Source organism: Talpa europaea (genome assembly GCF_964194135.1).
Source record: "Talpa europaea genome assembly, chromosome: 4".
NCBI lineage: Eukaryota > Metazoa > Chordata > Mammalia > Eulipotyphla > Talpidae > Talpa > Talpa europaea.
The window spans coordinates 10219105-10234609 of record NC_140070.1 but is presented as its reverse complement, the minus strand read 5'-3'; the positions used below and the strand labels follow the sequence as shown (position 1 = coordinate 10234609).

The 15505-nt window shown below is 38.8% G+C and overlaps 1 protein-coding gene across 1 annotated transcript; it reads right to left on the bottom strand.

Annotated features, from left to right (window-relative positions):
• Window positions 1-3091: 3091 nt before the first annotated feature.
• Window positions 3092-12784, bottom strand: SPATA4 (spermatogenesis associated 4; the record flags this gene model as incomplete). Its single annotated transcript, XM_084232134.1, has 6 exons — window positions 12443-12784; window positions 11514-11643; window positions 10902-11020; window positions 10576-10796; window positions 5834-5950; window positions 3092-3174 (listed from the first exon to the last, which is right to left on the bottom strand). Exons 1-6 carry the CDS (start codon window positions 12658-12660, stop codon window positions 3092-3094), a joined length of 888 nt encoding a protein of 295 aa, XP_084088260.1. The 5' UTR covers window positions 12661-12784.
• Window positions 12785-15505: the final 2721 nt, after the last annotated feature.

The window sequence follows — 15505 nt, the reverse complement described above, 5'->3', positions numbered from 1 at the left end:
AATTTAGTGTTTCATGTTTAGTCAGAGAGAAGATATCTTTATTAAAGTCAATACTTAATAAGCACTTATACCATATCCTTGATATAAGTGAAATAAGTACTTTTATGCTGAATTTAAATGCCATATGACTGAGTGACAATATGGCATGCAATTTATTAATTTTTATGTATGTGTACATGTATTTCAGGTTCCCTGAATTTTAATAAATATTGCAGTTAAAGCCAAATATGGCATAGGTAACTGCTAAGATAAATGACAGTTTAATCCCTAAAACTACCATTGAGAGAATTGTCTCTCCGTAAATGCTGGGGCAGAGTAATCATGGTATGAAGGGCTGAGCGCTCCATCTGTATTATCCCCTACTCTGGAATACAGGAACATTATTTCCTTGAACTGTTCAGGAGAGTGGTTTGCCAGTTGTAAGAAACACTGACTACAATTAAACCCAAATTAGTACAAAATGGGAGAAGGGCTTATTACTTAATACAAACAGCTGTCACAGAGGTGTCCATTCCCATAAGCATTTTACTAATGTATTGAAAAGGGTCTGTGTGTATAGGAGCTGTAGAGCACTTAGGAAACTTAAATTCTTCCTCCTGTCAAAGGACCCTTGTGAAGTAGATGTTCCTAAGATATGCCTGTAGTAGTGGTTTCCAATGCCATAGCTCCTCCTCAAAAAGGTCTTCAAGTCACTTCCTTTCACCATACTTGCTGCCTTCATTTACTTTATTCACTATGAAATGAAGATATAGAGTATTTTATATTCTTCACAGCTCTTCCTAGGTCATTCAGGAGCCTTGGGAACTTATCAGATTCAGGCCATATAGTGTTTCGAGGAGGGGGAGCAGAGTCGAGGAAAAAAGGGAAACATATTTGACTCTTTACCTAAATCTAATCTTTTTCTCTGGATCTTTTCCTCAGCTGAGTTTCAGAAGTCTTGCTTCTAAAACCCTTTCCTGAAGAGCTAAATTTTATTGGTTGAAATTTATTATCATAATATTCTACTTTTGATTTGTCCCAGTAGAATTCAAGGCAACAGGTAAAAAATATATTGTTGACTAAGATTTGTATTTAACTCTATCCTTTACTCAAATAAAACTAGAGTCTAAACACATTTCTAAGAAGTCGGCTATTTTATCAGGACTCTTTATAATTTGTTTTACCAAATATTTTCTTTATTTCTTTTTTTTTTTAAGATTTATTTATACATACAAGAAGTGGGGTACAGGCCAGAGTCGTGGGGGATGAGAGGACTCACCAGAGACAGAATAGGGAACAGAACAGGAGGACTGACCGAAATACACTGCTGCGGGGAGCAGCAGGCAAGACAGGAGAGGTCTGCTGCGCCATGTTGGCCGCTCCCTGCCCGGGGATTGAATTCGTGCTGCAGTGGCTCTGGATAGCTTTATAGGTTGCGTCTTAAACCCTTGCATCACCAGAGAGGTCCCAAATATTTTCTTTTTTAAAAAATATTTTATAGAAGAACTGGGGAGTAGGCCAGAGGTGCAGAGTGGTGAGAGGATTCACCAGAGGCAGAGAGGGGAGCAGGACAGGTGAATTTACTGAAATACAATGCGAAGGGGAGCAGCGAGTGAGACAGGAGAGGCCTGCTGCACCATATGTGGGTCACCTCCCTGGCTGGGATCGAAGTCAGGCCATAGCAGTGTTAGTGCTGAGACTTAATCCCCCAGGCCACCAGAAAGACCCTGTTTTACTAAATATTTTCTATCTAAGTATGTAAAACTAAATAAGGAAGGTTCTGGAGGTAGAAATTCTAACCAGTTTTCAAAAATTCAAAAAAACCAGAGTTTAGTTGGAAATTGACATGCATATCATGGGATTCTACATTAGTAATATTCACCTTGGAGATCAAATGAGAGTTAATGAGACAGCATAAAAGCATGAATAATTCCAGTTGAAAATTTTCCAACTATGAATATTAAATTACCAAGAATATATGAAAGATAATTAGTCTTTCAGGATATCAGTCTGCTTTTGTTTGCCTTCAATAAAAATATGAGTCATGGCAGCAAGCAGTAGGAATTTTTAGATTGAACTAGATGGATTGCTAAACACAAGAATCACATTCCAGGTGAAGCATGATTTCACTTACTCTGAGTTATCAAAAGGAGGAACACCTGTTTTTAAAAAATTGTTTAAGAATATTCATAGTTTTGGACAGTATTTTCTTTGCACTAGCATATAATAATAATCATTCGGAACTAAATTTTTATCAATGAAATTGATGAGTAAATATAATTTTCCTTTCAATTTCGAATGAAGAAAATTATGAAGTAGATTTGCTATTCCTACAACACTTATGAAAATGAACTCTCGTAGAGAATTATGTTTAACTTTGTTTTTAAACATTTTTACTCATTCTGTTCTATTTCATTTTGTATTTTCAACAGTACCTTGCACAGATGTTTAATAAATGTTTCTTATTTGATCAAACAAATATGTTTTCCAGTCCAATTAAGGATAAGACACTGCTTTAATTTACTTATTGTTGAAATATATCCAAGGGTAGGATTGTATCTCTTTAGTGTGGCAAATGATGGTGGCATCAATTCTTTACTGCTGTTAAACAGGTACTTTTCAAGGTTGCTTTTCCATATTTCTAGTAGGTTCACAGAGAATTCAAAAGAATGTTTACCATTGCTTCACATTACCTATATTTTCTGGAATATTTAAATAAATAAAATAAATCTGTGGTTATTAGATATTTATACAACTATCAGTATTTCTAATATATCAAATACATGCCATTGATTTGCAACTAACTGTGCACAGGTTAATCTAAATAAATGCCTGGTAAACAAAATATTTAAGGCATGTATTATAGTAGCCATAAATAAAAAATCTGAATGTCACCCACCTCCAAAAGTCATCAGCAGTGCCTAAAAATATCAAGGACTTATTTTGGTGCATCTGATACTGAATATGACTCAACTATTTTTAGACATTGCTTCAGAAAGCAGCTGAGGCAACAGTGCCATTATTTTAAGAGTTCTTAGGTTTGGCAACTATCCTTAATTTATAATTGGAACACTAATTGTGCAGAGGTAACCAAGCTGGTTACCCAAACACTTTAGGTCTTTCCGTTCCAATGTGAGGGGCCAGTGGCAGCAACAAAGAAATCTGTATCCGCTTGGCCTATTATTTTGCTAGGGGCTAATTCAATAAATAAGTGAAGGGATTTAAGTGTTAAAAGAAAAAAAAAAAGGTAACAGCCTCTCTTACAATTGATTTTCATTATCCTCTTTGATAATTAGAAACTAAACAGCCTGTGTAGATAGATAGAACCCGACCTAAGACGGGGTTAAATGTTACAATCCAGTGTTCTTGCCTCACTTCATTCCATTAATTTTCAAATGATCAGGTCAGATTAGCCGATCTAGGCTAATCACTACTCTTTTATAGAAACAACCAAAACGGAATCCTTTTAAGAAATTGGGGGTGAGAGGGAAGATAATTTATAGCTTAGCAAATGGGTTTTCATCCAATTAATTATGAAAATCAGAACCGCACCATTCATTAATCCTTTATATGTTTAGACTAAGAAAATCCAAGTATCTGGAACAGGATTGATAGAAGGAAAAAGATACACACTGCTTCTCATCATGACCTGCCTCGTCTAGTAAAGACGCCTATTCATCCTTCAGCTATTTTGAAAAAGGGGAGGAAAAGACCATTGAAGTCAAAGAGAAACATAAAATTGAGCACTGAGAGAATAGAATCAGAAAGGAGTTATTCAGACCAGTTGATACATTATTAAACTTATAAAAGCAAGAATCCATTCAACTTGGAGTCCTGATCTGAAATAATGACAGCATACAGTTTTTCTAAAAACTCCTAAGTGAGCCTTGATAATTTTCTGAGGTGAAAGAAATGAGAAATACTCTCTAGCAATTCAAATATCAGTAGGCATCATTTTTTATATATGATCAATTTATATTTGCTTCTTACATAGGAAGGAAACCTTGTTGTGACTCTCTTAGGTCATGACTGAGGAGTCCCCAGGGGCCCCCAAGCTTTTAAATGGTATGAGGAACAATAGTTCTGCAAACCATTAACAAAAACTAAAATAAATAATAGTGATGTATTAACAAATAGTTTGGAAAACACTTCATTCTGTACCTTTCCTTTTTAATATTCACAGTGCACTTAAGTATATTAAAAGCTAAAAAGTCAGAAGTTTGAACAAAGGAATCTGTAGACATTGCTTTCCTGGGTCTTATGTAAACAAATTTTTCCTCACTGAAATGCCTCTTATGGGCTTTCTTGGTGGCACAAGGGGTTAAGCACCACACTATGAAGCAATCCACAGCCACTGCAGCACGAGTTCGATCCCCAGCTGGCCAGGGAGCAACCCACATGGCGAGGCAGACCTCTCCTGTATCACCCGCTGCTCCCCTCAGCAGTGGATTTCAGTCAATCTGCCTGTTCTGTTTCCCACTCTGTCTTTGGTGAATCCCCTCACCCCCTGCATCTCTGGCCTGTACCCCAGCTCTTGTATGCATAAATAAATAAATCTATGAAATGCCTCTTGCCACTTTTAGAAGCATCCATTAGATGAAAAATAGGTGGTAAGACTATTCAATTGGGGGCTTCCTTGGTAGCATATGGGTTAAAGATACAGTGCTATAGCCAGCCACTGCACACTAGTTTGATTTCCAGCCTGCCAGGATGCAACCCACATGACGCAGCAGACCTCTCCTGTCTCACCCACTGCTCCCCTCAGCAGTGTATTTCAGGAGATCCACCAGTTCTGCTCCCAACTCTCTCTGGTGAATCCGCTTACACCTCGCACCTCTGGTCTACACACCAGTTCTTGTATGCATAAACAAATAAATCTTTAAAAAGAAAGACTGTTCGATAGAATTTCAAGTAAATAATGAACAATTTTAGTGAAAGCATGTCCTCAACATATTGCAAATGTCGTTGATTGTATTAGCCTTTCATGTGTTAGAAAATAGAATTTTCTTTTATTTTTTCAGCCATTTGAAAATGTAAAAAAAAAACTTTCTTAACTTACAAGTTATACAAAATCAGTCTAGGCGGGAGACTGTCTTTGGCCTACGGGTTGTAGCTTGCTGTTATAAATGCTTCTTAGTTAACAGTGTTTAAAGAGACAGTTTCTTTTCTTTTCCTTTTTTTAAAAGATTTATTTATTTATTTTCTACAAGAACCGGGATACAGGCCAGATGCAAGGGAAGATGAGAGGATTCACCAGAGACAGAGCGGGGAACAGAACAGGCAGACTGACGAAATACACTGCTGAGGGGAGCAGTAGGTGCGACAGGAGAGGTCTGCCCTCACCGGCCAGCAGGGATTGAACCGGCGCTGCAGAGGCTGTGGACAACTTCATAGCGCTGTGCTCAATCGCCTGCACCACCAGGGGAGGCCCTAAAAAGTCATTTTCTTATAGTAGAACTGGTTGGGAAGTCTAAGCATACAAGTATTTCTATCTGCCTGTTCACTGATTCATCATCCAAATGCTAGAGAATTGATTGAATTCTGAGCTCTGCAAACTTCACTTGTTTCACACTCACCTATTGAGAATAAATCTGAACTGTTTTTTGGCTCCTCATGTGGCAGGTGGGTCATCTTTTTTAGGGGCCTCCTCTGGCGTGACTGGTGCTTAGTAGTCAACGTACCCCCTTCACCTACCAAAAAACACAACAAACCAATCTAATATACAGCTGAAACTGAATGGCTCGGCCAACATTTTATCTAATTTTATAGACAAAGCAAAGCTGAAAAAATCTACTTTAACAGACAGAATGTTAAAGAAAAAAAAAAAAAGAAAAAAAAAAAGGGAAAAACTTACCTGAAACAGGAGCACCACTTCTCCGTGTTGTCCCCTGGTTATGTTTGCCCACAGAGGCTTGGAGAGGAAGATGATCCAGAGTAAGTTCTCCAACTGTTGGTCTGACTTCAAACCACTCTATGAGATGTAAGCACAGAAATCTTTTTTTTTTTTAAAAAAAAACTCGCATTTTTGGCAATTGTCAAAACAGGACAATAAAGTTTAAAAACTGAGCAGATTATTTAGACAGATGTTTTATGACATTCCTAAGGGTAGGTTAAATACAGAGGTCACGAACCCCCTCCCACATTATTCACAAATTCTTCGATACACAAAAAGTTGCTTTGAAAGGTTACTTTCAGGGCAATTTATTTGTGTTATTAGTTTTTTGGTAAGTTTTATTATATAGGAAAGTGAACAAATCATGTTTATAGTTTAATGAATTTTTGGAGTGAATATACACCTGAAAAACCATCATCCAGCTCAATAAATAATATAGTACCAGCACCCCCAAATCCCTTTCCTGCCTCTCCCATATAGCAGCCTTAGGAATAAACACTATTCTGATGTTTGTCATCATATGTGAGTTTTACCTATTTTTATATTTTAGATAAAGTTACATAGTATCTATTTCATTTTGCACATATTTTTATACTATAAAAGTAGTGATTTAAAATGATTTCCATATTTCCCACATTTCCCACATTTCTTATTACCTAGTCCTGTAAACTCTTGCACTTGGATCAGTTTCCCTGCTTCTAAAGATCGCTTACTCCTTTGCAGCTCACCCTTCACTGAGGGTTGAACGGTGTCTAAGATTTCTGCTTATCACTCATGCCCTGTTCATACTAATATAAGTCTAGTCAGTAACATTTCTTTCCAGAACTACAACTGATCACAATTAATTACTTTGCCTGCTTAAAATCAGCCTCGGAAATCAAGGCTGATGACGCAAGGATGCTGTTCAAGAATCTGAAGAGTTGAGTGAGGTGTCTCGTGTCTCATGGCCAAAGAGAAATTGTGTTTCAAAGAAGACAACAGGGTACAGGTTAGTTTTGTACAAAGATGGACTTTAAAATAGAAGATCAAATGGAATGGTTGTGTTTCTTTCTAAAAATTCCAATTAGAACCAGTGAGTTGAAGTAAAAAATGAGATGGACTAAATGTAAACAAACATTAGGTATCAAAAGGAATACCTGATTTGTGGTATTGAAAAATAACTGACAAAACTAACATGCTGGACAACAAAGGAACTTGGGGGGGGCAGGTGTGATCAGTGTAACCTGAGGGGTTCCATTCTGTTCCATTGGTTTATATGTCTTTTTCAGCAACATCATACTGCTTTAATTACCATAGCTTTATGGTGAGGAAGTATGAGGCATATGGATATTTTAATATCCACTCTTTTAATCCATGAACATGAGCTATCTTTCCATTTGTCTGTGTCTTCTTTAATTTCCTTCATCAGTATTTTATCATTTACAGTGCACAAGAGGTTCAGACCCAATATATGTATATAAAGAACTCATACAATTAATAGCAAACAAGTAATCTGATCAAAAATTGGGTATATGTTCTAAATAGACACTTCTCAAAGAAGAAATGGCCAGCAGGTATATGAAGATGTACTCAACATCACTAATCATTATCCCTAATCAGGAAAATGCAAATTAAAAACACAGTGAGATATTATCATATGCCTAGCAGAATGACCTATAAGAAAATAGTAGCAGGGCCTCCCCAGTGGCACAGTGGTTGAGCGCTGGGTTGCGAAGCTGCCCGCGGCCTCTGCAGCGCCGGTTCGATCCCCGGCTGCTCCCCGGCCACCGGAGGAGGGTCTCACATGGCGCCCAGACCTTTCCTGCCGCCTGCTGCTCCCCTCAGCAATGTACTTCGGTCCTTCTGCCTGCTCTGCTCCCAGGTCTGGCTCTGGGGAATTCTCTCACCCTCCCGTGCTTCTGACTGTACCCAGTGCTTGTATAAATAAATAAATAAATCTTTAAAAAAAAAACAAAACAAAACAAAGGAAAGCAACATTTCCAACAACATGTGAATGGGACTGGTAGATGGTAAACTAGATTAAATAATCCAGATGTTGAAAGATGAATACTGCATGATCTCACATCTATGTATGAGATAGACTTAAAAAAGCAGAGAACAGAATGATGGTTACCAGGGCTGGGGGGAGGGGAATAGGGAGATGTTGGTACAAAGTCTCAGTAACGCAAGATAAACAAGTTCTGGGGATCTAATGCACAGCCTGGTGACTATAGTTCATCATAGTGTATTGTATGCTTGAAATATCTACAGGATAGAACTTAAGCATTCCAACTGCAAAAACAAAAAAGGAAAATGGTAACTGTGAAGTGACTAATTGGCTTGATTGTGGTGATCATTTTATAATGTAAATATATATCAAAACATCCATTTGTATACTTTAAAATATCATTTCTATTTGTCAATTATACTTTAATAAAAATGAAAAAAATATTTTAAGTGAACGTTTCAGCTTTTCCAAATTTAAATGTAGAATACTATATATCTGTGACCTCATACTGCAAATAGTATTAACTATGAAATTTGTATTCATTTTTCATTCATGCCATAACAAGTTACCATAAATTTTGTGACTTAAAAGAAAATCACCATTTTTATCTCACAGTACAGAAGTCTGGATCTTCTATATAGAGTCTCTCAAGGCCGAACTTGAGAGAGGTTGACAGGACTCTGTTCCTTTCTGGAACCTCTGGAGATGAACCCAGACTCATCCAGTTTGCTTTGTGGAATTGTGCCCCTGGCATTTGTAGTACTGAAGTTCTTATTTTCTTGGTCTGTCAGCCGAGAGATGCTCTTTGCTTCTCCTAGAGGCTGCAGTGTGTACCTGACATGCTTTCCATGTGGTTCTCTGCGGCAAAAGGTGAGATGGTCTCAGCCTTCAATCTCTCATCTACTGCTGCATCTCTGATTCCAGCTGGAGAAAGAGCTCTGCTTTCAAGTGCCCATGTAATTAGGCTGGGTCCACCTGAATAAGCCTCCAATTCTCCCTTCCTTGAGGTCAATTATATATGCAAAGTCCCTTTTGTCATGTACTAGAACATATTCACAGGTTCCAGGGGTCAGGGTGTGACTAACATGGAGACCTTCTGCCTGCTTTGGAGTTTGATAAATTCTACTAAATTCAATTTAAGCAGTGTATGTGAATGAAATGAAGAATACGTGAATGCATACATAAACTATGCATAGTATGCATAGGTAAACTATTTTTTTAAAAACAAGGGAATTATAAACAATGGCAGCAGGACAGTGGTTACTCTTGGAGAGAAGGTTGTAGAATACCACAGAGGAGGACATACAGGAGAAGGTAAAGGCATTGGCAATGTTCCATTTCTAAACTACAGAAGGACACATAAACATGTATCCACCATTATTAGTCGTCTTCAGAGGTCCATTTACATCGGACGGATGGATGATCAATTTCACAGAAAACTGCAGTGTTTAAGAACATGCCCAAAAATTGAATATAAAATTCTATAACAGGGTTAATAATATGAATTCTTTCTCTATTCATAAATTCCTAAATTCAACCACAAATGGCAATGAGTCAAGGAAGAGAAACAAAAAAAAAATATTGGAAATGGAAGGAAAGACTAGGAAAGGTCAAAAATCAAAACATGTATCTCACAATTTGAGGGGATTTCTATGAATTCTCCTTTCTTTCCAGAGACTATGGGAAAAAAATGGTTCTTTTCTTCGGAAAAATGAGTTCAAATGAGAAAGTCTAGTGACCAACATCTGCCTCATTCCTGAATGGTTTGGGTGTCATGGAAATGATGAGGTCACCATTCAGCTCCCTAGATTCAGAGGAGATAAGATTCTAAGACAAAAGTGGTATCCTGAAAAAATACTAGAAAAGCAAAAAAAAAAAAAAAAAAAAGAAAAGGAAAGAAAATTCACTTCTTTGTTTGCCATCTGCATAGAGCTCTGAGGGCAAATGTTTTGGATGCTTTGAGAATAATTTCAGTATTACCCCTGGAACATTGCCCAAATTAGCCTTGCCACGCAGATACCAATAAGGTACCAGGGACAGGACAGCATGGACCATACTCTAGCATTTAGTGTGAATTCTGGTGACCCACGCTTTTCCTACATTACTTACATCCCGGGGAACTCTAAATGCTCTCATTTCTCTCGGTTTATTTATCTTCCATCTCTCTCTAATTTTATATGAACAAATCCACTAATATTTTTTCCAAAAAAGTAAAGATCTATACAATACACTTTGATTAAAAAAAAAAAGAATGAATTAAAACATACACTACTGCAGTAATGAGAAATCATTCCATGGCTGGCATAAAGGAAATCTTTTCCCTTTAAATCAGTGACTGAAGAAAGTGAATGAGACCCCAGCTGGCTTGTCTTTGATCTGTGCTTAGAAGTAGCTTCTCTGGTGACACAAGGGGTTAAGCACAGCACTGTGAAACTATCCACAGCCTCTGCAGCACGAGTTCGATCCCCAGCCAGCCAGGGAGCTACCCACAAGGCGCAGCAGACCTCCCCTGTCTTGCTCCTGCTCTCCTCAGCAGTGTACTTCAGTAGATCCACCTATTCTGTTCCCCATGCTGTCTCTGATGAATCCTCTCACCCTCTGCACATCTGGCCTGTACCCCTGTTCTTGTATGCCTAAATAAATACATCTTTAAAAAAAAAATCAGCTTCGTTAGGCTTGGCAGAGCTCAGCTGCCTTATTTCCAAGGAAAACTTACTTGGATTCAACCTTCGGCTTAATCGTCTCTGCAACATTTGTAAAAGGAAGAGGAACTCTACTTTAAGTTCATTGCTGAGTGTGTTAGGGTCGCTCATTAATTCTGACAGCCTAATATTATCTTTAATAGACTTCGAAGCTGTAGACCTGTGCGCAATGGGCAGATGCATCTGGTAACTATAGTCTGTGAAATTCATGAGGTCATACTGGACACTTTTAATTCTGGAAAATAAAAACAAAATACTGTGGATGAGCCACATTTTTATAACAAGATTTATCAAAAGATTGACATTAAATTATATTACTAGAAAATTCCAAATGACTCACTGTCGGTGTGTTAACAAGGTGTATATCTCTTGTATCAGTATTTCAGGGACTCCAATTTTACAATGAATTGTTCCATGAATTAGTTCTTTAGGTAATTTAATTTTTTTTCTTGCCAAAAACTTCAAAGGTAAAAAGAAAGTATTTTCATCATAAGAAGTTCTATAAAATTTCCCAATTACTATGCATTCACTTTATTTATGTGTATATTTATTTATTCTACATTTTAAAAGGACAGGTTTATTAGGAAAAAGCGAAAGAAAAAGAGAGGCCTCTGCATAGACACAGGTGGGCAGGAGAACTGATATAATTTACTTTAAACCTCCCCCTTTTACCGCCCTACTAATTTTTCTAATTTTTAACAATTAAGTATTAAAAGTTATTATTATTCAGCAAGAAACCAATCATTAGATCCCACACTAATTTGAAATGAGTATGTCAGTTACATAGGTGACTCATAAAACAAGCTTCTGCGCACAGGAAAGCAGGCTGCGGGCTCAGCGGGGCCTCGTAGCCTGCAGTCACACATATGTGCAGTTATCCAAGACCTCAAGAGTGCACCTTCTAAAACATAAACTTCTGAACAGTTAGACGTGTCACTGATGGCTCATTTACCTTCTCCAGCTGTCCCCAGTTATCCAACTTGACTTTTAAAGAGCTTCCGTTTCGAAAGGATGACAATTTAATTTCAGTAGGGTAATACACACTGAATATTTCTGCAACCAAAAAGCCATTGGAAAAATCCCTGATCCAGAACAACAATAAAATTAAAATAGTTAGTTCTACAGTTTGTATTATTTTATAATTAACAACAACCTGATACTCCAAACTAAAAGCAAGAAACTTGCAAAGTTAGTTTTGCTGGATCATTGTCTGAGCAAGGAACTGCTCTAAAATAACATTTTGGGAAGATCAGAGAACACCCCAAAGGCTTTGGTGTTCTGTGGCTGAACACAAACTATTAATTTGTATTTGAATCTGCACTTTAACCGCCTCTCCAGTGATTCATAGACACATGGAAAATTTCAGCCACATCTTTAAGCAGAGCCGATATTAGGAAAGCAAAGTCCTTGGGGGCAAAAATGTCTTCTTAATTTTGCTAGGATTTAATTTGCATTCCCAGAGCTGGTAGGAACAGGCAGCAACTTCAGGGTGGCAGCAGTTAAGCAGCAACTTTCTTTGCATCCCTGCTAACCCTGCAGCTGGATGCCTCCTGAGGAGGGATACCGGTGCTCCCCAATAGTGCTGAGTGTCCTGTCCCTGAAAGAGCTTGGATTATGTCCACGTGTGTAGTCTCCAGAGCCTTTTGCATGAGCTAAAGTCTAACATGTAATGACTGAACCTAAATAAATAAATACATCAATAAAATCCTTCATCCTATTTTTTTTTTTTTCCTTTCAGGGCTGCTCCCTTAGAGGGGAAGCTGTGTTTGTGCGAGCGTTGGGGGGCTGGGTGGGGTCCTGATCTGCCCGGGGCTGGGGGCTTCGGGAGGCTGCGGGGGGCTGCGGGGGGCTGCGGGGGGCCCGGCCCGGCGGGCTCGGCACCTGCTCACGTTCCTGGGAAAGTAGCTGAGGTCCAGACTCTGCAGCCAGCGCAGAACAGCCCGCGACAGGCGGGAGCTCCTGGGCGGGTGCGGATAGACCAGACACTTCTCGGGGTTCCCTCGGGCGGGGGCTGCGGACTGCGACGAAAGTGACGGGGATTTGGTGACAGCTGCCGCCGGCAGCGGCGCTTCGTCGCCCCCCAGGCCGGCGGCAGCCATGGCGCTTCCTGCGTTTCCATGGCAACGCCAGCACGCGGGAGGCTCAACAGCCCCGGCCTGCACCCCGCGGTTCTGGCAGTTGGCTGCTCCCTCTCCCCAGCCTGGAGCTCTTTGTTGGGGATGCAAACCCCTGGCCCCCCTGGGCGTGCACACGGTGTGGGGAGATTTAAACCTTGGGCGGAGCTTTCAACCTCCGTGTTCCTTGACCTCAGTCACTGCTGACTTGGAGCCATCCCCGGGGTCGGTGTCCTCCTTGGGGTTTTGCCCAGGGAAGGTCGATTTTTCAGTCAAGCATATTTTTTTTTAATATTTATTTTTATTTATGTATGCATACAAGGATCAGGGTGGGGCCTCCCTGGTGATGAAAGGGGTTAAGACACAACCTGTGAAGCTGTCCGCAGCCTCTGCAGCACGGGTTCCATCCCCAGCCAGGGAGATACCCACATGGCACGGCAGACCGCCCCTGTCTCGCCCGCTGCTCCCCTCAGCAGTGTATTTCAGTCAGTCTGCCTGTTCTGCAACCTGCTCTGTCTCTGGTGAATCCTCTCACTCCCCTGACACTTTTGGCCTGTACCCCAGTTCTTGTATGCATAAATAAATAAATCTTTTTAAAAAAGAATTGGGGTGTAGACCAGGGGTGGGAAGGATGAGAGGATTCACCAGAGACAGAGTGGGGAGCAGAACAGGCAGATCTACTGAAATACACTGCTGAGGGGAGCAGTGGGCGAGTCAGGAGAGGTCTGCTGCGCCAAGTGGGTAGCTCCCTGGCAGGGTATAAAACTCATGCTCCAGTGGCTGGGGACAGTTTCATAGCCCTAAGACTTAATCCCTGCGCCACCAGGGAGGCCACTCAGTGAAGCATTTGAGGAGGATGTGAAGAAGCTCTAGAGGATTAGGGCAGTTTTGTTTGCAAACTGCTTCACAGAGCCAATGAAAATTCACAACTTCAAAGTTGAAATGAATCTGTGTAGTGTCTAGCCATTTGTCATCTCAGTCCCTTAATTATTATATCAATATTCAGAAAAATTACATAATATTGGAAATCAATGCGAAGAGCTAATTGTCACACTTCACAAAGATGTCCTGGTATGCATGACTCATTCACTCATTTGACAAATACTTGTATCTGATGGGATTTATCAGTGCAACACAAACTTAGAAAAAATGATTACAAAGCAGGCATAGATGATTACAAATTAATTGTGAACATAGGTCAATTCATTACAATTCCTTTTAAAACTTTTACAACAAAAAAATCACAACATGGCATGTAGATGCATGTTATGCAAAGTAAAACATTTTGCATATTTATTCATACATATGCTGATGAATAAAGTAAAGCAAGGTGAGTCTGTATATGACTAAAAAGAAAAAGATAAATGAAACTACAGATATTCCAAGGGAAACAAGGAGGCAAAGGGGCAGGATTTCAGCAGCCCCCGGTAAAGAACTGTAGGGGGGGAGAAAATGAAGCTATACAAGGGTTTTCCCTTTGCCAGATAGTTTCTCATGAATGATTCATTCATTTAATGCACTTTTTTGGAAGAACTATCCTGGGTTATGCAGTAGATCTTCACACTCCATTATGGTAGCCACAAACTATATGTGGTTATTTAGATTTAAATTTAAATAAAGTTAAATAAAATGAAGTTTAATTACACTGACTACATTTCAGCTGTTCACTAGCCAGGTGTGCCTGATGCTTACCATATTGTATGGCCCTTAGACATCACTTTTCCATCATAATAGAATGTCCTCTTGCACAGCTGAGAACTAGAATATTTGTAGGATAAGAGACACAGAAATACAAACGATCATAAACACTGAACAGTAAAACATAAACACATAAACAGTAAAACGATCATATACACTGAAAAGTCTTACCATGGTAAAAATACAATAATTTGAGCTGAAAATCTGAGAAGTCCTCCCCAAAGGGATCCCCTTTGTTTTGGATCTTAGAAGGCAGTAGCTGGACTTGGAGAGGGCACAGACTTTGGAGGAGCATCTCTACTTTTTATTAGTATGTGTCTTTGGACAAGTTACTTAACCACTTTTAGGTGTATAAGATGGAAATAAATAGAAGATATACCTCATATACCTTACAGGGTAATTGTGAAGATGGAATAAACAAGTTAAATGCACACATGCTTAAATAGTGCATAACACATAGTAAGTGCTCAATAAGAAGAAATGACTGCTTTTCACAGGATCATGGAAATCCATGGGAGGGAGATGGGCTGGTATGAACAAATGCTTAAATGATATGATTTATGCTATGATATATGATATGGCATGAGAGTTTTTTTTTTTTTTATGATTTTAGGAAATACCAAGTAACCCTTTAGGGTTAGAGAAAGACTTTAGCTTGAACTAACCCAAGATTTGTTTAAATGTTGCAGAAAAACATGAAGTTGCATTTAAGCTCTGCAGCAAAGTAGAATCCCTTACTTCATGGCACAGGCTGTAGAAACTAGAGTTTATAATTAAATCTAATCAGGGAAATTCTAATGAAATTTTCCCACTTGTCCTAAATTAAGTTCAACTTAATGGCAATATGTATTATTAGAATCAATATCTTTTGCAAAACTCATAGACTCTGAATATTCAGATTTCATGGCAAGGGAGTAAAGAATAGTATACTTTATAGAAATAAAATATAAAACAAAGAAGTTAAAAATTCCAAATGCTCTTGACTTTTCTGTCATCTATTATTTATTCTGAATTGTGTTTTATAGCAAAATGTTTGAGCAATCTGAAGCACAAACAACATATGGAGCACTAAATATTTTGTAGGCTTAATGATGTATTAGTATTTAACTTTGTAAGAAATTCTAATTGCCAG